Source organism: Ixodes scapularis, unplaced genomic scaffold, assembly GCF_016920785.2.
Source record: "Ixodes scapularis isolate PalLabHiFi unplaced genomic scaffold, ASM1692078v2 PGA_scaffold11__112_contigs__length_91849675, whole genome shotgun sequence".
NCBI lineage: Eukaryota > Metazoa > Arthropoda > Arachnida > Ixodida > Ixodidae > Ixodes > Ixodes scapularis.
Window position 1 is genome coordinate 6,490,876 of NW_024609837.1, and position 23,886 is coordinate 6,514,761.

At 47.6% G+C, this 23,886-nt stretch overlaps 1 protein-coding gene across 1 annotated transcript in view; it reads right to left on the reverse strand.

Annotated features, from left to right (window-relative positions):
• LOC8052173 (serine/arginine repetitive matrix protein 1) overlaps positions 1 to 23,886 on the reverse strand; it is a 119,479-nt gene that overhangs the window by 60,776 nt on the left and 34,817 nt on the right. Inside the window, exon 2 of the mRNA XM_040216549.2 lies at positions 16,843 to 16,934. Coding sequence (XP_040072483.1) covers positions 16,843 to 16,858 — 16 coding nt within the window. The 5' untranslated portion in view covers positions 16,859 to 16,934. The remainder of the gene's footprint in view (positions 1 to 16,842; positions 16,935 to 23,886) is intronic.

A 23,886-nucleotide genomic window follows, 5' to 3' on the forward strand; every position in this document is an offset into this window, starting at 1 on the left:
TAAAGCAAATGCCTAAAACAAATGTCATCTTGCACGCGCGTTCGTCAACGCTTTATTTTGGTTATTCACTTCGAATCTTTTATACGAAGAAGGCGTGCGCGTGTGGCGCGTGGAACACCAATCCCTGCATTCTCCTTGACGCTTGGGTAATATAGCAAATGGCCTATTGAGCAATAGGTCTATTCAGTAGATGTTATGAATAGGCACCGTTTTCAAGATCAGTAGACTCTCGGGTAGATAATAAAGCTTTCTCAAAGATTAGCCGCTGTGCGACCCGCGTCGGCAATGTCTTCGCTCGCACCACCCTTTCTTTGCCGTCGTTCCAAGCACTTGCGTGCCTAGTTTCCTTTCCTTCCGCTCTCCCGGGGTGGCGGTCCCGTCGCGCGTGTCTACTTTCCACTGGCTCCTCGGGGCGGGTCTGTGTCGTGTGCAAAATCGCTTCTCTGGTCATCCACCTTCAGAGAATAGAATGGCTCACGACTTTTTTTGTTTTTGTTTTGCGTTGTCATTTTTGCAGGTCCGTTCGAAGCGGCGAAGATAGAAGTGTGTTGTAACTTGCAGATGGGGTCTAGATATAAGCAATAATGATAATAAAAAATACGCAACGCGACGGTGCGATTTTTTTTTTAGACGGAAAAGCAAGACAGCGGATTTTCGACGTAGGGCAGCACCTCGTAGGGTCGCTGCAGATGTGCGGAGACGAGACACGAAACTTGGTTTTCACTTGGTTCTTCGCCGACGCGGGTGTTTACAGCAAATGTGAGGAATGAAAATAAAATGTGAACCAAAAGGTTCGCGTTTTATTCTTCCCAACGGACGAGCAACGATACGACTAATTGATCCAGGGTCATTCCATCTCAAACGTCACAAAGGTTGCGCTCGGCCATTTCCGATTTTTAAAAGAAAGTTCGTGTTTTTTTATTACAAGGTCCTTAACCTTTTCCTAAAATGTTTGCACCAAAAAAAAAAAAGATTTTGTTATTGCGTAAGCGTGGCTCTAACTTTTAAAACGGGCATACAACTAGGCATCAATCAATTATTGAGTAAAAATATTTGTTGTTAAAATACATATATTTTTTAAATTCAACAAAACTCACAGAAGTGAGCATTTTTCTATTTGTTTTTGCTTCATTAGGGCCTTGTGCCTCGCAAATATAACTTTTCTTTTTTGTTGGAAGCACTGTAGATGAAAAGAAAAATGTTTGAAAACTTACAACCAAATACTTCACAGAAAAAAAAAAAAAACTCAAGTTGTAAAAAATCCGTTCTGCTGCCTAAACAGCAGTTTATTCTACTATGAGGTTGTTCGAGTAGAAATACAAAACATAACGACTTTAGAAGAATAGTTTATCGCCTTTCATTTACGAAAGTTTAATCGAAATAAGTTGTGTTTAAAGCGAGAGAAAAAAAAACAAAAAAACTTGAGCTCCCGCGTCGCAACACGGACTGGTTTCTTAGCTCCTCTCCACCACACAGCACGCGGCTGTCGACATTCTGAGCCGGACAAAACGCAGGATTGTTTGTCTTGAGCAAAGCGCCTACCCACGGTAGACGCAGAAAATTTATGCTGTTGTGTAGATATTAATGGGAAAGAGATTGCTTCAGCTTCCGTGGCTTTCCAAACGCTGCAATTGCAACCGAGGTCTGCGGAGGAGTCTTCTTGCGATCTAGTACAGCTTGTCATATCTGTTTCTTGTTTAGCGCCGCCGGGGCAGCATATTCACCAGCAGGTCAGTTCTTTCACACCGTAATTTGTCCCTCTTGTCAGTGTAAGGACATACGTAAGTAGCAGCATAAAGGCCCAGTGAGTAGGCGATACGAAAACGACCATGAACTATATGGTGTTGAAGAGATCATCAGCATCGCCATGTTATTGGTCATGCGGCAGTCGAAGGATCACGTCCCGTTGGTTCTTTTCTGCTGATGTGATTCTCATTGGTGAAATTTCTGAATTAGGACAACGATCCAAAAATCGACCTTAAAACTGCGAATGCCTGTCCCTGAGTAGGACGTAAATATCAGCACGTAGCGTTTAAGGTGATGATCTTGAAGTCAGGCACGTAGCCAGGATTTTGTATGGGGGGGGGGGGGGGGGCGCCCATGACAAAATGCTGTATGAGGGGGAGGGGGAAGAGGAGGACCCAACAAAATGGAAGATTCCGGGAAGATGCTCGGGCCCCATGGCCCCGGGCCCCATGGCCCCGGGCCTCATGGCCCCAGGCCTCATGGCCCCGGGCCCCAAGGCCTCCCTCCCTCCTTGATGTCTCCCGACGACCGCAGTGCTGACGAGCGGCGACGCCAAGACACGCGTCTGCCGATTCCCGTCGTCGGGCTTCAGCATGTTGGCCACTTTGGGGCGGGTCTGGGAGCCGCTAACGATGACGTAATGCGCGGGCCTAGTTTTCTCGGGGGCGTTGTTCTGTTCCCGGTCTCATTCTTCGAGCTTCGGAGGAGTAGCCCGTGCTTGGTCACCGAGACGAAAGCGAGCCGTCTCCCCCGCCCTCGCCCCAGTGGCCCCGTCGCCTCCCGCCCCTGAGAAGGCTCGGGACAAATGGAGGCAAGGTCACCGCAGAGGTCGACCTGGGCGTGTGCCGTCGTCACGCTCAAGCGGGAGATAACGGATCGTCGCGACAAATGGGCGTCGCGTCCGGGACTTTGTGAGAAGCGTAATTAACGAACAAAATTTCCGGATGCCTTAAGGCCCGTTTACAACCCTGCGACTTATTAAGACCGAGTGCCTTGGAACCTCTTAATACCTCTTACGGCGAGAGGACATACTGGCGCCATCTATCGGGTAGCAGTAGAAACTTGGCAGTCCCGCATATTTTATATTTCTCTCGCGCATCATCCTTTCTTTCTTGGCTTCCAAACACTTTTGGCAACGTTATAAGCGAGCCTTTCCCATAAGTATTACGCACATTTGACGTCGGAAATCCCGCAAAACCTTCGCTTTTGTGAACTGCAGTTCCAGGGTCACCGCACAGATGGCTCCAGCATGTCAGTGTGTTCTCTCGTTCGAAGAGATTTGAAGAGGTTTCAAGTCACCCGGTTCTAAGGAGTCGCAAGTGTGTGAACGGGCCTTTACAAACGGTGTGCGGCGACAGGCAAGGCGCTGCACATACCCGGCTGCACACAGACTACACAAAGTCACACAGCACCGTAACCATGACGTCATGTAACGTCACGGTGCCACGTGATGTCACGGTGTCACATGACGTTATGTAATGGTGTCAAACCTAGCGGAGACTTCTCCGTTAACTTTAGTGGATACACTTATTTTTGCGAAATTTAGCAGCAACCTTTCTCGACTGATATAGCAGATAATTTGTTTAGCACCAGACATGATTCCAAAAGACGTTACAACAGATGCCACCTTTTTTTCTTTCACGGTCTTATTGCGGCAGTCGCCTAAGCAGCACATATTGAAGGCAAAAGTGCATGGGCATAACATATGTAGACACGGGTTCAATAGCAAGATAAATTATTCAAGTGGAGCAATTTTTTAATGGTGTTATTTTAGGACGAACTATCATATTTATAAAAAGTGGAAAAATATATCATTCAAAATTTTTATATTGGCGAAGATTTTGTTCTTAAATGATGGAAATCAATATAATAGCGTTACTACTCAATTAGTAGCTGGTGTTTCAAATGGCTTCTTAAATAAAATGCCCGTCTGAAATTGATTCCACGAGCAAATATCAGAGAACTTCAAACTGCTAAAACGTTTTGTATAGGATGATGCATTTATTTACTGTAAACTCAAACGGTGATATCAGGAACCTGCCATAAAAGAAAAAAAAAACAATATACCACGTTCCAATTAGTCTCATGATCGAATTCAGAATTCTTTCACTGTACGACATGTGCTTCGATCACAAATGCTCGAGGAAACAAAAATGGGACAGCAAATATACACTGCTCGCCAAGACATGACAGCTTATCCTACAAACATAAATAATTGCAATTCTACTAGTTGGACGGTGTCAAACCATTAGAAAGAGTGTTCCCACCATCCTACACAGTTGCATTTACAAATTTTCAAGTGGAAAAATCTACAAAATTTAATTTGCGAACCTTCATGGCAACATTTCCGAAGTTCAATTTGTAAACGACAATTGACGCGCCAACATTTACACGGTTTGTTTTCAGTGCTGTTGATGCGGCCACATCAGCTGCCCGTATTGGTAGCCTTTCGCTCTGGAGGGGAGCCTTTGCCCGAGTACGCGAGTGCGCTGTGGCAAAGAAGCCGCCAGCGGCAGATATGCGTCATCGCATTAAATCCACGTTAAAAAACTTTCAGCCCTTCCAGTCTGGTGTAAAGAAAGAAGACCAGCGGAGCTGTACAATGGAAAGTAATGGCCGGCCGCAAGTCGGCAAGCCAGAATGGAAAGGCTACCGCCATCTATGAGTGACGGCGGCAACCAGATGCGTGGCTTACCGCCGTCGCTCACATATGGCGGTATAGGTGTCCAGAGTTCGGTGTCTTCATTTCTTTGCGGGGGACACGATCCTGGGGAAATTAGCCCTTAATAACAACTCCGCTGTAAAAGTAGCTTCGGTTATGCACAGACCACACTATTTTAAACCTAACCTTCTCTTCAACGCCAAGATATTATGTTTCACGATGCACGCGCGAATATTAGCCTAGATTTTGCTTTGATAGCGTGTAAAGACCGAAGGATTATAATCACCGTTCAGCGTCCCCAATGAGGGCAATGCAGTAAATATGCTGCTCGATTCATCGTGGGCAATGCGAAGGATATGATGTAGGTTATGCTTCGTAGAAGTTGCCCGCGGGCCACAAAAATATCGCGTTGCAGCGTTCTGCAAGTGCCACTTGCCCGCAGTGTTCCTGCGCATTGTGGAAAGCGCACGCAACTAAACTGACTTATACCAGAATATACTGTCATTTCACCACGAGTCATAGCGTAGTTGCAGGCTAAAAGTCACACATGCACAATATGCGCTATCAACGGTTCTATTTATTGACGTACACAGCCTTTAGGATATTTAATATGTTAATTATATTTGCAAACTAACGTTTTTAAATAGTGCAAATGAAAAGATAATTCCAATAAGAAATTTGATGGTCATCCTCAAACACCACTAAAGCAGTTAATTTTTTTATATTTAAGGAGGGTGATTAGTTTTTCTGGGTTCATTAAATGCACCCAAAATCCACATACCCGCGGCGTTTTTTTTATTTGTTTTTCTTTACCGTTTGCATTTTTGCTTAGCTAGCCTCGCTCCCGTAACATAATCGACAATTTTTGAGTACTCTCATGTTTACCACGAGCTCGAGGTGTTTTCACAATTTACTGTCTTAGAGAATACCCATGAGGCTCAGAAAAGTTATAATTGGAACGATATGTTTGTTTTTACAAACCGAAAAATTTACCATGCAAACCTATTCAGAGACTTAGTCACACCATGGGCCTAAGAAAAGGCCCCTCGGCAGTGAGTGACTCATACAACGCTCATTGTTTTTTTTTTTTTGTTTTTTTTTTTTCAACCATCCGTAGCCTTGAGAGGAAACGTTTGGCCGATATTCGGTGAAAAACCCCGAACGTTGTATACAGCCAGAGGCGATTAAAGCTGGTCCAGATTATAATCAGTGACAGATGAAAAGTAACTCCTCTCACCTCTTTCCAATTTAGCCGAGCTGGAGAGGAGGTCACCTCCTTTCCACGTTCGCTCTACTAAAGTGGAAAGAGGTGGCACACGCTTCCCCTACCTATCATAGTTCCCGTTAAAAAAGCGGTAAAATGCTACACGGGGTATTTCCGGCATGCTAATCTATAAAACCAACTGCCACGTTGAGACAACAGAAAATGTTGCAATCGATCTAAACAAATGTTTAAACAGCTTGACTCCCCAGCTTTTGTGCTAACACCAGCCTGAACACCAGTGATCCGGCCGTATGCTGCACCCTGCGCTATTGAGAAAATCAGTTCGGTGAAGGATTCGGACGTGCTCGGCGCCCGAATCCAGTCCGGGCGCGCTCGGCATTCTTCGGCACAGCCGATTGTCACGGAAACGAAGCCAGCTTCCTCCTCTCTGAAGAACATTGGTAAAAGGCGGCACGGGGAAAACCTTGTGACTGCTCACGAGTCACGACCACGTGCCTCGAAAACTCGAAATATATGTCACGACGAGCGAACACACTGGCGCCATCTATGGGGTGGAACACTCGAAATTTCCGTATATTTCCTATTTTTTTCGCGTTTAATTCTGTTCTTGGCGTGCAAAACGTTAGACCAAAATTCACAGGGTGTCTTATCTTATCCCTAAGACGACTTGAATGCGAAAGCCCAAGCTCCGATGCATTAACAGACACGCCTGTCTTAATGTGCTGAGTCATCCCTCTTAATGTGCTGAGGCATCCATCTCAATGTGCTGAGTCATCCTCTTAATTCGCTTAGTCATCCACTTAATTCGCTTTAATTCCTCTTGAATCAATTTAATTCCTCTTAATTCACTTTGATTCCTCTTAATACACTTAATAGTCCTTAGGTCCCAATGATTACTCTTACTTTTTTTTAATTAGTCTTAATTTACTTTAATTCTTCCTAATTCACTTTGATTCCTCGTAATTCGCTTTGTCATCCTTCTTAATTTCATTGCCTCTAATTCGCCTGTGGTCACGTAAACGTTTTGGTACCTTTTGTGTCGTCGACGTGTTTTCGCTCAAGGACTTTGAAGATCGACTGATCGATGAGACGTATGTAAGGCTCTCGCCTTAATACTAATATAATCAATTTCTCATAGATAGTACGTACTCGTGATCTCGAAACAACCGCAAAACCTTCGCTCTAGTAAAATGCAGTTCCAGAATCATGTCATAGATGGCGCCAGCGTGTTCTCTCGTCGCAAGAGATCACAAGAACTCGGTCGTAAGCAAACGCAAGTTGTGAACGGGCCTTTAAGGCCCGTTTACACTCTTGCGACCTCTTAAACCTAGGTTCCTTAAAACTTCTTAAACCAGAGAACACACTGGCGCCATCTATTGGGAAGCAGTGTAAACTTGGCGGTCCGGCACATTTTTTTTATCTCGCGCATTATCCTTTCTTTCTTGGCTCGAAAAACTTCTGTCAATGTTTTAAACGAGCCTTTCTATGGGGTATTACGCAGATTTGACCTCGGAAATCCCGCAAAACCCTCGCTCTTGTGAAATGCAGTTCCAGGGTCACCGCATAGATGGCGCCACAATGCCAGTGTGTTCCCTCATTCTAAAAACATTTAAGAAGTTTTAAGAGATCTCGTCTCTCTCAGTCGTACTCGGTCGCAAGAGTGTGAACGGGCCTTTACCCTCGCAGCTAAACCTTCCATATTCATATCTCCAACGACGTCTAGTTAGTTCCATTTTCGTTTCTCTTTCGCATTTCGGCCGCCAGGTCGCACCCGTTTTCGCCGCAAACTTTGATAGGCGGTAGCTCCCGGCTTCTCTCCCTGACATCTTTTCCGCCGGGTGGTGTCGCTTCCTCCGGAATGGCGCAAAGAGCCTAGATTTGGGAGAGACAGTCACTCGAATCACATAAAGTAGACCCAGACTGGTCGCTAGTGCGCAAGCGCTGCCTCGTCGCGTGATGGGAAGGAAAGCGGCCGGACAGGCGAGGATCGACGCGTTCGTCACTTTTTCACAGCCTGTGTTGCAAACGCGGCTCTAAGAAAACTGCGAGGCGCGATCGGGCAGTTGGAAACACTATAGGCACACTGGAGTACACCGGCTTCTCTTCGAGTATCTAACAAGGCCCCCTCTCAAACAGACTTTAAAGGGTGAGCCACAGCCACTGGATCTCACCCCGCGCTTGCATTCCGCTCACCAGACCTGGCGCTAGATCAAGAACCGAGTAGCGGTTTTGCGAGGAACGGGCTGCCAAGAGCCGCGTCTTGGAGCGCCTTCGGTCCGGAGAAAAAGCTGGCGGAACACGCAGGCGGGGTTGAACGTCCGCGTTTTTTGTCTTTCAGCTAGCGTGCACGACGCCATGTTAGGTTGTAGTGGAAGGGATTAGGGCAGACTAGGGTGCCTCAATGTCCTTCCACCCTAGGGCAGACACCAGTGCATGAAGAATACAAGAACAAAACAAACAAAAAAACACTATCGCATTTTCGGGTTACCGTGTCGCGCTCTCTTCGTCACTAACCGAGAAGTGCCTGGTTTTTATGTATCAGCACCTCATATGACCGACAAGTTAGACCCATATATAGGGTGACCCAAGTCACCAGGCTCGATTTAAAATGGACCGTAAAAATCAACGCCTGCACGTAGCAATCTAAATTTTTCGTCAAAGGGGTATTTCACAGGTCGGTTTTTTCTTCTAAAATTACAAAGCGTAGCTCTCTTTCTGTAAAAAAAAAAGAAAAAAAAAATAGGGCCAAGAAACTTGCCAGGGTCTACGGTGGGCGGCGACGCAGACGACCAAGTCCAGTACCGGGTGTGTTTGGCGTTCGTATTGATAGATGGCGTCGGGAGCAGCGTCTGAAGGTGCTGCCGACCAGCGAAAAAAAAGCAGATGACAAGCAACGAAATCCGTTGGCAGCAAAAGCGCCGTCGTTATGCACACGCTGCTTTTTAACTTTAAATTTTGCTTTTATCGTTTGCATTTATTTTTTAACCAAAGATACATTTTAAAAAGATTATGGTGATTTTAATAAACCACGGGGGTCGCGAGCCGTCGCGATAAGGAGGTAGCGCCATCTATCAATACAAACGCCAAACACACCCCGCTACTGGACCCGTGTCGTATGCGTCGCCGCCCGCCGTATACCGTGGCAAGTTTCTTGGGCCTATTTGTTCTTACAGAAAGAGAGCTATGCTTTGTAATTTTTTCAAGAAAAAAAAAAAACACTTGTGAAATACACCTTTGACGAAAAGTTTAGATGGCTACGTGCAGGCGTCGATTTTTACGGTCCATTTTAGATCGAGCCTGGTGACTTGGGTCACCCTACAGATTCGTGTCTTGTTTATATAAAACACCTTCGCTCCACGGAAAACAAAAACAAAAACAAAAAAACTTCTCTAATGTGAGACATCCACAATCAAGAATCGAGGTCAAGATCAAAAAATCATACTGGCCACAAATAAGGGACGTGGTGGCTTCACACCTCAGATATCTTAGTCTCACCTTTTTCTAATCTTCAATACTCCATGGAGCAACGTTGGCGGTCTCTTGGGCGCGAAGCGTGTGACCGGAACCAGGTCCTCGCGGACGCAGCACTCGTTCCCGACACGAGCTAAGCCGAGCTGACGCCGGACGCTGTCGCGAAGTCTTCATGGCCAATAGAAGTTCAGAGTACGTGCCCGAAGCACTGGTGCGGGGTTGTGAAAAAAAAAAAAATAATAATAAAAAAGAATAAAGGTCTATTGGAGAGGGATGTGCCTTTACTTTTATTCAAAGGGGGTATACGCGTGACCTACGAACGCTTTTCGCGAATGTGATCTGCGGCCGTGACCCACAAAGGGAGATGGGCGAGTGACCCGTTTGGTCGGAAATACCCGGAAAATTCGAACCATTGTTGGGTGCCCGTGCCTTATTTCTTTCTCAGGACTGACATAGAAACAAACGCCAAGCCTTAGGTGTTCTCTGTGACGCAAAAACGTCACTAAATCTTTTTTTTTTTGGTTGGTGCATTTTTTTTTAGAAGACCTGTGTTCATGACAATATAAGACAAGAAATGCCTATGTATTCACTCAGTTTGACCCCAAACTAGCTGATCATAGACCGGACGACGGGCATCTATAGGGTGGGTACAATGAAACCTAGCGCTGTCAAACAAGCCAAGAAAAAAGTAAAAAAAAAAGAAGAAAAATTGGTGCGTTCACATAGAAAATTTGAACTTTCAAGGTATGAGCATTTAGGTGGTGCAGTGTATCTGGAGAAATTTCAAAGTGTCGCGATCCCTTCGTGCGAAAAATGAGGCGAGCGAAGTTGCCAGGGTCAAGGGCGGAAGCGTTCGCAGACGAAAAGCTAACGATGGTTGTATCTTGTGACGCCATTTCTCGATAGGCGCGGCAATTATCCGATGAAAAAGAACAATGTCCGACTCAAGGTCACGAATCACAACGAATCAATCCCTTATTATATGACTCTATGGATCGGAACCCCCTAGACGCCTATAGTCACTGAAAACTTAAGAACCTCAGCGAGTTTCTTACGTCTTGGGAATCTTATCATCAAATCGGAGCCAATGAAGTTGAGGCATTGGCCGGTATAAGGAAGCCGAAGAAGGAATCAGGAGCTAGAAGAGTGAACACAATGAGTCACGACCCGCCTTTCTTTTAAGTTGCCACTCACTGACTACAGTGCCGCATATGCTGCCCCTCTGAAGACGCGACTGCATATGTAACGTGGACCGTGCCTATAAAATCTTCACGAATGAGTCATGCACGGAGTGCGACGGCGACGCTATTTTTGGAACAAAGTTGGCGGCTGCGGAGACCACGCGCCCACGCTAGTGCGAGAGTATTTCTTTCTTTTTTTCCCTCCGCATCGCTGCCACGCCCACTTGACGCCGCCACGCTGCATGCTAAATAGAAAGCGAAACCGGAACCAAATCCTCACGTACGAGCGCGGCTGTGTTAGTATTACGCGACTTTGCTGCGATGGGAAGCGCAAGGCGACGTTGTCGACCTCAAACACCGATATTTATAAGACTTTATGTTTTTCTTTAGGCGTAACATGCCGGCAGAGTTCTCGCTTAGGTAAAATGAATCGTATTTTTTTCCCATTATCTATTTCTCTTCTCAATGTCGCCAACAACATACACAAAGAGACATCACGCACTCACGTTCTCAATGAGTAGTAGCGTACTGTACACTGTAAAACGTATAAGAGTATCACGGACACTTATTCATCATCGTACTTGGCCTCAAAACAGGAAATAATAGTAAAAAGGAAACGTATGGCAAATTGCTAGGCAACTATGTTGGATACGTGAAACGTTCTAGCGTCACAAACGCTTAACGATAGCTGCACCTCGTGGCTGCACCGATATGCGATCGGAGTCACGTGATGTAAATTTCCCGCTAAATTTGGCGGGGAAGCTGAATTGGTGCATGGGTCACGTGACATCAGGTCACGTGACGTCAATTTCCCCGCTAAATTTAGTGGGGAAACTGAGTTTATGTGTAGGTCACTTGAAGTCAATTTTCCCGCTAAACCTAGCGGGGAAACTCAATTTGTCTACGTCACGTGACGTCAATTTTTCGGCTAAATCTAGCGGGGAACTGATTTTATGTAGAGGTCACGTGAAATCAAGTCACGTGACGTCAATTTTCCCGCTAAATCTAGGGATGAAACTGAATTTGTGTGAAAGTCACGCGACACGAAGTCGTGACGTCATTCTTCCCGATAAATTTTGCGGGGAAACTGAACGTGTAATGAGGTCAAGTGACCTCAATTTTCCCGCTAAATCTAGCAGGGAAATCTAATCCGGCCTCACGTTTTAATCCGGCTTGACGAAATCTGGAACAGCTAGCCAAAGAACGTTTCACGTTGATATACAGACGAATGAACCGTACTTGATCGACTGAAACAGTCTACGAAGTCGCCGAATGACAAAGCTCTTGGAGGAGTTGTGATTTTAAGCCCAGGCCTCTCAACATTCAGCCTCCCCAGGTCTTCCAATATCCGGTCCTTTTGACAGGGGAGACAAAGTTCTTACTCTTGGTAGTTGATTAGCAACAGAGGCTTCTGCCCTTGAGTCGATGTTTCTCCTGAGCGTGCACTTTCGTCGTCCACTGGGTTACAATTCAACAAGGCTGGCAAAAGTCTGTCTGCCCGGACATAAAGGTTCGTAATCCTCCCCACACACGTTATCAAACACTACATATCTTTACTCGCTACTCGCTTAAAAAGTGACTAAATACGTTACACGTTACAATTCTCAAAAGCAACGCGGTACTTTACATCAAAAGTAGCGAGCTAGCACTTTCGTTACTTTGACAACTAAATGCACAACTGTTTTTTTTTTTTCATTGTTTATTGCTTTCTTTTCAGTAGTCCTTGCACTTAACCGGTAGTTACCTCTCGAAGGTTTCATCAGTTAAGTTTCCCCGCTTCATTTAGAATACATCTCCGGCGAACGTAGAAGAGTCGTTGTTCTGACGCGTTCAAGTAATCAGCAGTGTTGTGCTTCAGGAAGAACTGGTGCTTTAGGAAGAGCTCTCTTGTTCCGCCTGCTTCTAAAGTTTGAAGTTGACAACGGTTCTTTGCCTTCCCGCGTTGGCAACCTCCGGGCTTACTTACATCGGGTCTGTACACGATTCTAACAGGTTCCACCGACGGACCTTATTGCGTTCTCTGGGTGAAGGACATTCCCAGCTGTAGAGCTGGAATGGCGTGGTCAACGATGAACGCTGCCCTACTGTCATGCTCTTTAGTTGTTTTTCGGGTTGCCCATCTGCCTTTGTCGCAATAGACGCCTATTCAGGTTTCAATTAGAACGAGGCTGTTTTTACGTTGTTATACACGCAACTCCTTAAAAGGAAGGAAACACCGTCACTCGTTACTTGGCCTTAAAAGTAACCAAGTACGTTACTCGTTACCGAAAAAAGTATCAAGATAGAAGTAACTCGTTATTAGTAACGCGTTGTGTAGATGTCTGGTCTTTGTACATGTGAATTTCTGCAAAGGGAGTGTGGTTATGACCATTTTTGATGAAGCCTTCCAAGCGTGGCGTAGTAACTTCCACAGCAGCAGGAATAAACATATTGATCTTACCAAGGTGAGACGCTGAAATCTTGATGAAGGCTCTTTTGTTGGCCATGTGACTTTTCGTCTTTTAGTTACGAAACTGCGCGTAATTAATTGATACGTTTCGGGTGTGTGTGTGTGCGTGTGTGCCAAGGCGCGCTCTCACTGCTCCTACATGATACAAAAGAAACTTTGTTAGCTGCAGACATGACGACATCGGCGGACAAGCATCTTAGAATCATGTTTGCTTCGCGCATAATTAGAACATATCTGGATACAGTGTTTGCATGAACATGGCCTCCCACATGCTGACAAAGCCTGGCAGATCGCCACGAGAAGCCGCCGTCGAAATGAAAAAGGTGGAGCGGCAGACAACGATTGAGAGGAGAGCCACGTGACTGGCGCCTCACTGCGGCGAGACGCCGAAACACGCTTCTTCCGAGCGAACAAGTGTGTTTCGGGTCCTCTCCGCTGCAAAGGCTGTGCGCTGACGTCCAGGTTCTCCGAAAAATGGCTCTTTGATTCTGTGTGCTACCAGATCCTCGCGTTCCAAATCCGCGGCCGGGCACTCTATGGCTCCGTCGTCGAACTGCCAGGCTTTGTGAGTATAGGGGAGGCTGACCAATGTCCCACAAGGAACCGGCTCAGAGAGCGTATGAAGACTGTCTTTTGCATGATGTATATATTCGCAGTCTGACCGCGGCTCAAGGGATATCTGTGAGAAGTTGCGAAAGTGAGGCCTCGGGAGTGTCTATGTATGCGCTGCATGAAACATTGATTCGCATCTGAAATAAAAATCGAGTAGCTAACCATACGCCCGTAAGGACGGCGACTAATATCGCCACTCTTTGTTTAGCGGGTAACTAAAGGCGAGAATATAAATAAAACTCCAACGCACACCTAGTCTCGCTGACGGTCCTTGATTTTTTTTGACAGACGTTAACGAGCGAAAAACCGAATGAACCGGCGATCGCTCGATCGCTCTTAGATACCAACGGTGCCGCACTCTGTACCTAAGGCACGCGTTTCTCTACTTCCTTCCAAGTCGCGCCAAGATAGCGATACTCGAGAGAGAGAGAACGAGCGTCTGGCGTGCTCGGCCGAGTCGGCTCTCCAAAGACAACAAACCGAAGGCGAGCCGACGATCGCTCGCTCGGATATTCGAGTGGGAAGGTCCCGACGCCCCAGCTTGGGCTGCTGCCGTCCGCTATACTCCGTTTCGCCCTTTGATGAACCGCAGCCGACACTACGAGTCACGCGAACACTTTCTCCAATGGTGCGTACATTTCACGCTACCTTCGGAAGGCGCGGAGTCACGTGACACGTTCGCAGCACCGGATTGGCCGGGAGGGCTCGTATAGGGTCCGCTCTGGTCCATCGTGAAGGTGAGCGGAGTGTAACTCCGAGGAGTAGACGTCACGCGACCGACTGTTTGACTTGCACAAGAGGGCTTCCAAGAGAGTCAGCCCGTCTTCCTACATCGCTGGCAGCGTGGGATGACTTTGAAGCGCCTGTCCGAGGGTGTGAGCAGGCTCGGACAGACAAACATGCCGCAGAGAACGAGACGGTGGTGGCCGAAAAGGAAGTCCCTCGGACGCGTCAAAGTGGCAGACGACGTTTCGCTGAGAGCGAATTACGATGGCGAAAGTATGCTGGGACCTAACACAAAGAAAGATGAGTCTGCGCCGCGAAACTGAGCTTGAAGTAAGCACGTGAAACGTCTTGCATACTCTCACAAAACACGCAGTTTTTTTTTTTTTTTTTTTAGGTTTCAACACATTTTTAGAGCCGAGCCTCCAACGTGGATTGCGGCGACTGGTTCCCCCGAGTGCTTTGCTGGAAAGTCTGGTTTCTTAGAGTGCCTGTATGCGCGACCACGCACGGCGACCATCCTCGAGGGTACAACCTGCGTGCACGCCGGTCTGCTTATGAATGACTGATGTAAGAATAAAATTATTAGCGTCTAAAAAATCTAATGTTTTAAACGATCCGCTTATAATTACCTAACGACGGAATACACACGCTTTGATGGCGCACTTTCCCGTGTCCATCTCTCCATCCAGCGCTTCGCATATTTAAGAAAGGCATGGGCGTGGCTTGGGTGTGTAAACACTTCTAGCTTCGTGATTGGTTCTTCGACGTTGTTATCCGCTAATGCCCCAATATCATTGGCTGAAGAGCAAGAATAAGATGCCCGGAACGCAACACTCCCTGCGACGTACTGAGCGACTATTCGCAACATTCAAGATCTATGGCGTGCACTGATGCCTAAGAAGATGGCTGTCTTCTGAGTCATCGTCGTAGATCAGCAGTACGAGGCTGGGTCTGCGTCGCGAAAGTAATTCTAGTTTTGTTATATACGAGCAGTATTAGAGTCTGACTTTAATTGTTTCCCGTGAGGAAGGTGTAGGCAAGCACATTTAACGCTGATCATCCAGGAGCTAGGGGACGCGATTCTCACACCGCGGTACAGCCATCGCTGAAACTTGCGAATAGCCGTAATCTCCCCTTACTCTGAAACCGAGACAAATGAAGGAGATCTGCCGAAGTTCAACGCCTATCGCAAAGTCACAGAAAACAATGACTCCGAGGAAAAAGGAGTCGAAGAAACCCGAGCCCCAACTGCGCCGTCGACTTGACCATTGTCTCGGGCGAGAAGAGTGCGAAAAGAAACCGCTTCCTTCCGGGACAATAGGAACGGAACAAAGTCGTCGTTGTTCCACTGGAGACCCCCAGCACGTCCTGAATCGCCTACCCGCTACACTTCGTTCGCGCCGAAGCTGGCAGTGTAGCGATGGAAGCTACGCACTCGGTGGACCAATCAGCCGCCTCCCTTCCACCCCCTGACCCTGCTGACTGCGCATGACGATGGGACGGAGAGCCTGATCACGTGGTCAAAGATCGACGTACGATTGGTCCAACGAACAGCTAGCTTCTCCCGCACTGTCAGCTAGCAATTTGGGTAGGATTCGGCTGCCCACGCACAGAGCAGAAAGTCACGGAGCAACTCTCACCCTTTCGCGATAACCTCTGACCAGACTATCGCGGAGAGACATCAGGCGGAAGGCATCGCGAAGGAGGCGGCGGAAAGATGGCGATCGTGTGTGCGGCACAGTAGCTCCATCGCGTTGGAACGAAAGCTTTTTTGACGCCGTTTAGCGAGGGTGGCGGCGTTTATAGCCAAGTTGGGATGGGAAAAAGTGCAGTCATTCGACCCACGAGCTCGAGGTAATAGTGAAAGGACTGGCGCTATAGTGCGGCCGTCGTAGTTTGAAACAACGCCACCTAAACAAGCAGAAGGTCTCCGCGCCGCCATCCCAGTCAGATCGATCGAGGCCTGTGATTGGGCACGAGTGCTGCGGCAGTGTTCGGCTGTGGCTCGTGGTCAGTCAGGGCATCGAAGGCCGGGCTCGGGTCCAATAGCCGACTTAGACGCGATCCGATTCTGATGACGTTTCATGAAGGGAGAGGAGGTCATGCGGAAGCTTTCATTATTCCGGGTGGTGTTGGTAGAGCTCGATAAAAGAAAATCAACAAAGATATAAACACGCTATCGATAAGAGAGCGGCAGTAACATTTCGTTTCTCTTTGTAGTCCCTTCAGGAAGCGACTTCCTCTTTGAAAGTCCCTTGCTGGCTAAAAGGATCTCCAAAACTTTTACAAAACAAAAACACACACACGCACACACAAACAAGAAAACGTTAGCTTTCTGACTCTTCTCGCAAAGAAATTTTGGGATAAGCATGCGCAGGATAATTCGAAAGGCTGGGAATTGGCCTCGAATTGTACGCTGCGAACACAGGGAGATGTCGGTCTACCCTGAAAATATGGTGTCCTTGTAAGGTTCGGAGCTGTAGATGTCAAATTTAGCCAGAGTGGTAAGACTGCTAACGTGGGATTTTTTTAACGTACCACAGGAAAGCGTTTACACGACCTATACAACCGTATCATGCTCATTCAGACCGAAACGCGGACACGGGTGGGGGTACAATCCAGGAAGGATCTCTTGGTTCTGCAGTGACCTTTCAAGATCAAGGACTCGTTGGCGACCATTTTATCCGGCACCTTCTTGTCTGATGACATTTTGTATAGGACCATTTGATCCTACAGCCGTCCCCAACAACGTCTGAATGACGAATGTTACCTTGAGCGAATGGCATGGTTCTGGGAGGCGGTTCCTCCTAAGTGGACGATGCAAGTTCCATCAGTTGACGCCCCTGCGCTTGTTTACGGCATCTGGGAAAGAGAAGAAGGACCAACGGTTGAGGCAACACCGCATCTTGAGACTTTACCGCGAAGCATTTTGGAGGTTTCAATTGCTGCAATTTATCTCGGAAAAAGACGAGGATGAAAATACGTTTAGACCTAAAAAGAGAACTGTCTGCGCTGTGAGCATTAAAGTACTTACGGCATTTCTTTATCATACTTTCAGCCACGTTATTCTCCAGTTTTCCTCGGTATATTGCAGCGACTGGATCTCGTCGGCTTCCGCGGGAAAGACGACGCTATATATTTCTTAGACTGTAAGCCCGCACTCGCAGCCGCACACAGATGTTGGCAGCGAACCCACCAGCTCGGTGATTATGGACGAGCGCGTTTGCACACGCACAGGCGATGTGCAGCGCTTGCCCGTGGAACCCATGTTTCAAAGAGCGAAGCGTTTTGCGCATGACCAAACGTTTACAAACAATGGTCGGGTGTATATATATATACATATACGGATGGAACTAAACGTTTCCCCAAACAGCCGAGAATGGAGGCGCCAGCTAGAGAAAAAAGAGGGCTCGAAAAAAGAAACCGCGTCGATCACTAACACGACACGGGTATCGTCGCCCCCGTCCAGCTCCCAAAGTTAGCAACCAAGCCCGTTGTGGCTCCTTCCCAGCCTTCATCCCCCCACGCCCAACGCCGAGGCAAATACACACACACACACACGCAACACCGCGATCGGTTGCAGTTTTTCTGCTTATAAGGCGGGCCGGTGGAGCTTGAACAGGCGCGTCGGTTTCCCGTTTAGGACCGGAGTTATGCCCGAGCGACGAGTCTTCTTTTCTTTCTTTTTTTGATGGTTCACTTTTGGATTTGTATTGCCTTTCAGGCCGCGGTCATAGAAAAGATAGTCTGTATACAGATTCGAGCGCGAGTCACAGCGATAATCGTGCTTCGAATGGCGATAAAATTCTTTGAATAGTTTCCCATGGTTTGAGCGGGTCGTTCTTCTATCATAAGCAGCACGGTATTTAGATTTATCTACGTTAATCGTATTATAAGCAATTTGGAATAATAATTTTAGTCTGGAGAGCTCGGCTGTTTCGATTCCTAGCTCGCGGTTAAGTTCGGTGGATGAGTCGGACGAACTAAACCTATTGGCAAAGAAGCGAACAAGCAAGCTTTTGTACTCTATCTAATTTATGAATGTTCATTTTTGTGAAAGGAAAACAGACAGGAGAAGCATATTCAAGCAGAGGCCTAATTAGTGTAGTATCTGCTAGGAGTTTAATGGCGCGCGAGGCATACTTTAGCCGTTTTCGCAGACACAGCAGTTTTGTTATGGATTTATTATGGATCTACGCTGGAAGCGCGTAAATCCAGCGCGTACGCTGGATTTAGGCTGGAAACGCGATGGCGATTTACTCTCGCTTATCTACTCCACCGCACGATACAGGGTGTCGTTGCTGTCTGCTTAGTTACGTGGAGAGCTTAGATCTAAGAGAAGAAGCAATTCAAAGCACGGAGAGTGTTAGCGGACCCATCCTGCGCAGACTGGTTGCTTATGAGCAGGCCCGCGTCGGGGCGTGGTGAGGACGTTAGCGGGTGGCTGAGCCGAGCTTGGAAACGGACCATCGACGCTTTCAGCTCTTCCACGTGCCTTGCGTTACAAATGCGGCCCGTAAACCATCCCCATCGAGCGGTTAGAAACACTCCCAAATCGAGGGCACACTAAGACGGGATAGAAAAAGGATAATCTACCGTGAGGGGGCTTCATTCACCCTGCAGTTGCCGAAGGCATGACTGGTTTTAGTGAGGGTACTGGGACTTGGGAAAAACATATTTTGGGAAGGTGGAGATACAGAAGCAGATGTTATCCGACTAGTGGCGGAAGTCGGGGGACGGTTTAATAAAGCCCTGATTTCTATAATACATCACGTAAAAGATGGTGTGCGGACACTGACCGTCTTTCTCGTGTAGTCCTGCCACATTTTCATACAAAAAACTGTCTGCACATATATGTATAAAGAGAACATCCTTCGAACATCATGCGTGGGGCTCCAGATGTCATAGTGTCTGCTGACCGTCTCTTTTCTATCATGTATGTACTACCATAGCCTCCTATATATTGGCAAAGCCTGGCAGATCGCCACAAGAAGCGGCCGCCGAAACGGAAAAGGTGGAGCGGCACACAGCGGATGAGAGGAGAGCCACGTGACTGGCGCCCCGCCGCGGCGAGACGCCGAAACATACTTCTCCCGAGTGAACGAGTGTGTTTCGGGTCCTCGCAGCTGCAAAAGCTGTGCGCTTACGTCCAGGTTCCTCGAGAATTGGCTCTTTGATGCTCTGTGCTGCTACCAGATCCTCGGGCACCAAATCTGCGAGCGGGCACTCTATGGCTCCGTCGTCGGAGGCTTTGTGAGTATAGAGGAGGCTATGGTACTACTAACACAGATGATCGTTTATCGTTACAGCAAGATTTGAATATGTTTTCGGTCCGCTCTAACACCTGGCAGATGAAGGTCGACGTAACCCAGGGGAAACTGCTAACACTTACTGGTAAAAAACAAAATCCTGTGATACGGAACTACATGTTACTAACACAGACCCTTGAAAAAAAGTTACGAGCTGTAAATACCTAGCCGTAATATTTTCTCATGCCAGGGGGATTGGTCGCCGAGTGGGTGACTCAGTTCGGAGCGTAAAGCGAAAGCTTGTGTCGTTGAGCCCCCTGGGTTCAAACCCCACCCCTGCCCAAATCCATCAGATTCGTACCGGCACGTGTTCGTGTGGTCACTACTGCGTGATGCACGTTAAAGACCCCAGGTTAGCGGTTGTACCGCACTGGCTGAATTTCGCATCTACAGCTGGGAGACAGGTCACCCGTTGAGGCGTACCAACTTCGAGGCTGTCTATACATACAAGAAACACAATTTTTTTTGATGACCTAACTTGGAACACTAACGTTCACACACTGGTGGCTAGGGCCTGTAAATATTTAGGATTTACTGGATTTATTGAACGCGGCTGTCTAAACATACAAGAAACAGAATTTGTTTGATGACCTAACTTGGAACACTAACATTAACACTCTGATGGCTAGCGCCTGTAAATATTTAGGATGTATTGAACGTAACCTATACCTAGTATGAAACTAACTGCATTTAAAACTTTCGTCGGGTCTAAATTAGACTACGCCAACTCTATTTGGTAGCTTCAGCAAGCACACATGATTCGTAAACTCGAATCGGTTCAAAATTAAGCATCTCGTTTTATATCGCACGACTACTTGAGGACGTCGAGCATGACAGCATTAAAATCAAATATAGAGCTTCGTCCATGAACTGAAATAACTGAACTTGCTCGTCTTGTCATATTTCACAAAATCTATCATTTCTCTTTTTTTTTTTTCGTGACAATTACAGTCACCCGCCATCTCACATCAATTTGCACCATGAGCACAACTTAAAAAGTGAATCCTCTATTCGCGAAAACTAGTCAATCTAGAAATTCCCCGCTTTCAGTAGCTATAACTAATTGGAATCCTCTCCCTGAAATAATCGTACTCGAAACTAATGAGGCCAAATTCGGTGATATTCGCGAGGCCCACTTGACAAGTGTTTCTCATAAGTCAAAACGTTTATTCAGTATAACTTTCCTTTCTCTTACTTATGTTGTTATATGACGATATGACTCTTGTTCATCATTAATAATACTTTTACTCGGCAACCTTCACTGTATACTTTCTGTACCGCCCCCCCCCCCCCCCCAATCATGTAATGCATCTTATTGAAGTGCCTTTGAGGATTCTTAAACTGAATTGAACAGAAAATATGAGCCGTATGACTGCAACACTTTATTCCATTCTCCTGGAGATCCGGCACACGAATCGAGTTGCGAAGAGAAGTTTCCATCACAGGGACCCAGAGTTTAAATAGATGGAACTGCTGTAGTGCTTTGCCAATTTAGAATATCGGGGCAGGCTCCCCCCATAAAGCTCTCTCTTCTAGCCATGATTGGAGTTGCCTCCTCTCCCTGTCCCGTCCTTTCCAGAACTCGTTCCGCTAAACTGGAAAGAATGGAGGGTTTTGAACGAGGAGCCCGTTTAGACATTCTGAATCTGCAACAAACCTTAAAGGGATTCATCTTAATGTGGATCTTAGCAGCTGAGGTTAACTGGCTGGGTGGCGCAACCTACCGCCTGGATCAAAGGGCTCTATTCAAACGCATCCATCCGTCGATACAGACCAAACTCCGCAATGAAGCGACACTCGGAGGCCTGCTCTCGCCCGAACGATCGCCACAAACTCCCTCTTCGAAACCCGACATAGCCGATTCTCAAGCAAAATATTTTCGTGCGGAAATAATTTTTTTTTGTCACCTATGCCTTATTTTTTTCTAGAACTCCAGGCTTATATAAATATCTCGCCCGGGACTCTTTAGAAAAACGGTGGAGACATGTCAACCGCTTCAGCGCGTAACCTCATTGAGTACGCACGCGTACGCAAAAGAAAGTCGCGAAAATACGTTAATATACCTAAAAAAACCAAAACGTCACCCACTCCCGTATACGCATGCCCGACATTCATTGGAGTTAGCAGGCGCTTTCGTGCGCGCACGCGCACGGAAGAGGGAGAGATAGATGGCCACTCGAGCACGGCAGCCGACGAGAGACGACGTATCGTTCGAGCCGTACTCGGATGGAGACATCGCTACTGTCTCGGCAGCGAGGGGAGCGCTGGAAACACACCCCAAAGCGGGACTCGAAATAGCGTCGCCGCCGACTCCTCGCAACGTCAGCCATTATTTCTCTCTTGTACACTCGCAACGGTTTGTTTTCTTTTGTCTCTTTTCTGTTTGTCGTGTTTGTGCGCATGCTCTCGTTCTTCTGGCCATCTTTTGTACCGAGTCGGTTGGGTCGTTTCGCTTATTTTCGCCCCCGAGCGTTTGAAGACAACGAAAGGCTTTCCCGCGAAGCACCCCCCCCCCCCCCTCTCCTCCCATTCCCCCTTGAAAAAAAACAACAACAACAAGAAATACAAAGGAGCGTGTTCGAAAAGCCTATTTCAGGAGCCAGACAGCGTAACAAACTCCACACTCGAACATCCCGTGGGCTCCTGCCGCTCCGGAGAGTCGTTAAATGGGCGGAGTCAGCGGAGCTTCGGCAAAAGTGGTCCGTTGTTTTCAGTCTGCGCCCGGTTTCTTTGTCCGCTGCAGTTTCCGTACGCGCTCTCGGAGCCTGTCCTCTTCGCGTTGTTTTCGACTACTGCACAGTTTCTTCCGAGGGAGTTTTGTTTTCGCTCCCAGGGGCCACCGAGATCGTCCCGTTTAAGAAGCCGAGTCGCGGGCAAGGGTATAGCGTGCAGGACAGCCGTATAGCGACATTCACGTTGTCACGTCACGCTATTGTTTCAGTTCTGGTATAAGGTGCTGAGAGCGTCTGTTCAGCATCCTAGACTCGCCAACCCATTGTTTGCAAACAAGGCTGGCTGGCTGTTCACTAGAGGCCACTGCGCATGTGCAGGAGCGAACCGCTCGACAGTCAGCACGACCGGCTTCACGTAAGATCACCTAAGACGCGATGACTATACGTCGGTGCAGTACACGCGAAGGAGGCGGCTCCAATTAGCCGTACAGCGAAATCAGTGAGCCGCTAAAGTTGTAGCGGCGCAATTACTAAAGGGCGTTTAGCCTCGTAAACCTTAGCCTTAGCTAAGACCCTAAGCCTCGTAAACCCAGGGGGGGTTGCGTGATCCACGGAAGAAAGAGTGCCGCCGCGTGAAGCTGCGGAAGACAGCGGTTGATGACGCGATTGAAATAGACCAATTGGGGCGTCTGAATTTTCCTCAAGAGGTTTACTCCACGTGGTTTTTTCCCCAATACATGTCCCTGGAAATCGAAACAAAAAGTACGTGGAAGCGTATAAATCTGGGCTAGTTAATGATGCACTGAGGCGAAAAAAAAAAAAAAAACAGCGCAAAATGACGCTGTTTTTTCGTTTAAAAAGTACGTCACAGGCGCCTCCGTACATGAGGCTGCAGTTGGTCGCCAACCTGGCGGAGTTTCGTAAAATTTCGGGAGAAGACGAGCCGACAAAGTAGTAGATGTCGATGAGATCGCGTCGGCTATAGCCAGCCGCCGGCAGAGCCAGATACAGCGGAGCAGAGGACTGCCGTATCTACCCCAGTTCCCGTGCTACCGCCAGGGATCGCGGCGATCTGCCCGGTTATAACGAACCCGGTTATAACCAAATAGGTTATAACGAAATAGCGGCTACAGCGAAGCGATCACGATTTCCCATGCCCTTTTGCACTTCGTTACAACCGAAGTCGGTTATAACAAAATAGCATATATATCGAAGTGATTTCCGATTCCCGTTTATTTCGTTATAACCGGTCTCGACAGTACTGCTGCACTTCCGCTCTATACTCTAAGAAATTTAAAGCGTCTGATATGCTTTCTCGCCAATCACTCGGAAGAACCAATCACTGAAATCTACGGAGCGAGCTTGGCGGATGACGGGGCTGATGTGCAGACTGATTCACGCGATGCGATTTCGCTCGCGATTTCGCACTTGCGGAGTCGCGAGTGCGACAGAAAAAGCGTGGCGGAGGCTGCGGGATTCAGCGCCGCAACAGCGAAGTCGCCAGAAAAGTTGCACCATGAGAATCAGGCTTGAGGTCGAAACGAATCGTCAGCCTCGTCATTCGCTGAGCCTCCTCCGTAGAGAGCTGCGATTGGATCGCCCAGGTGCTTCGTAAGACGAGCCCGATTACTTAAAGTGCATGCTGTCCACCACTGATTGGTTTATAAGAGTAGGGCGCCCGTTTCCGAGTTGAGCGGCGTCGCCGTCGGCGTAACCGCGCGCGTTGCATTATGGGACGTCTTCCCGCTAAATTTAGCGAGAAAACTGAATTGGCGTTGAGGCCACGCGACGTCAATTTCCCCCTCTAAATTTAGAGGGCAAACTTAACCCGCT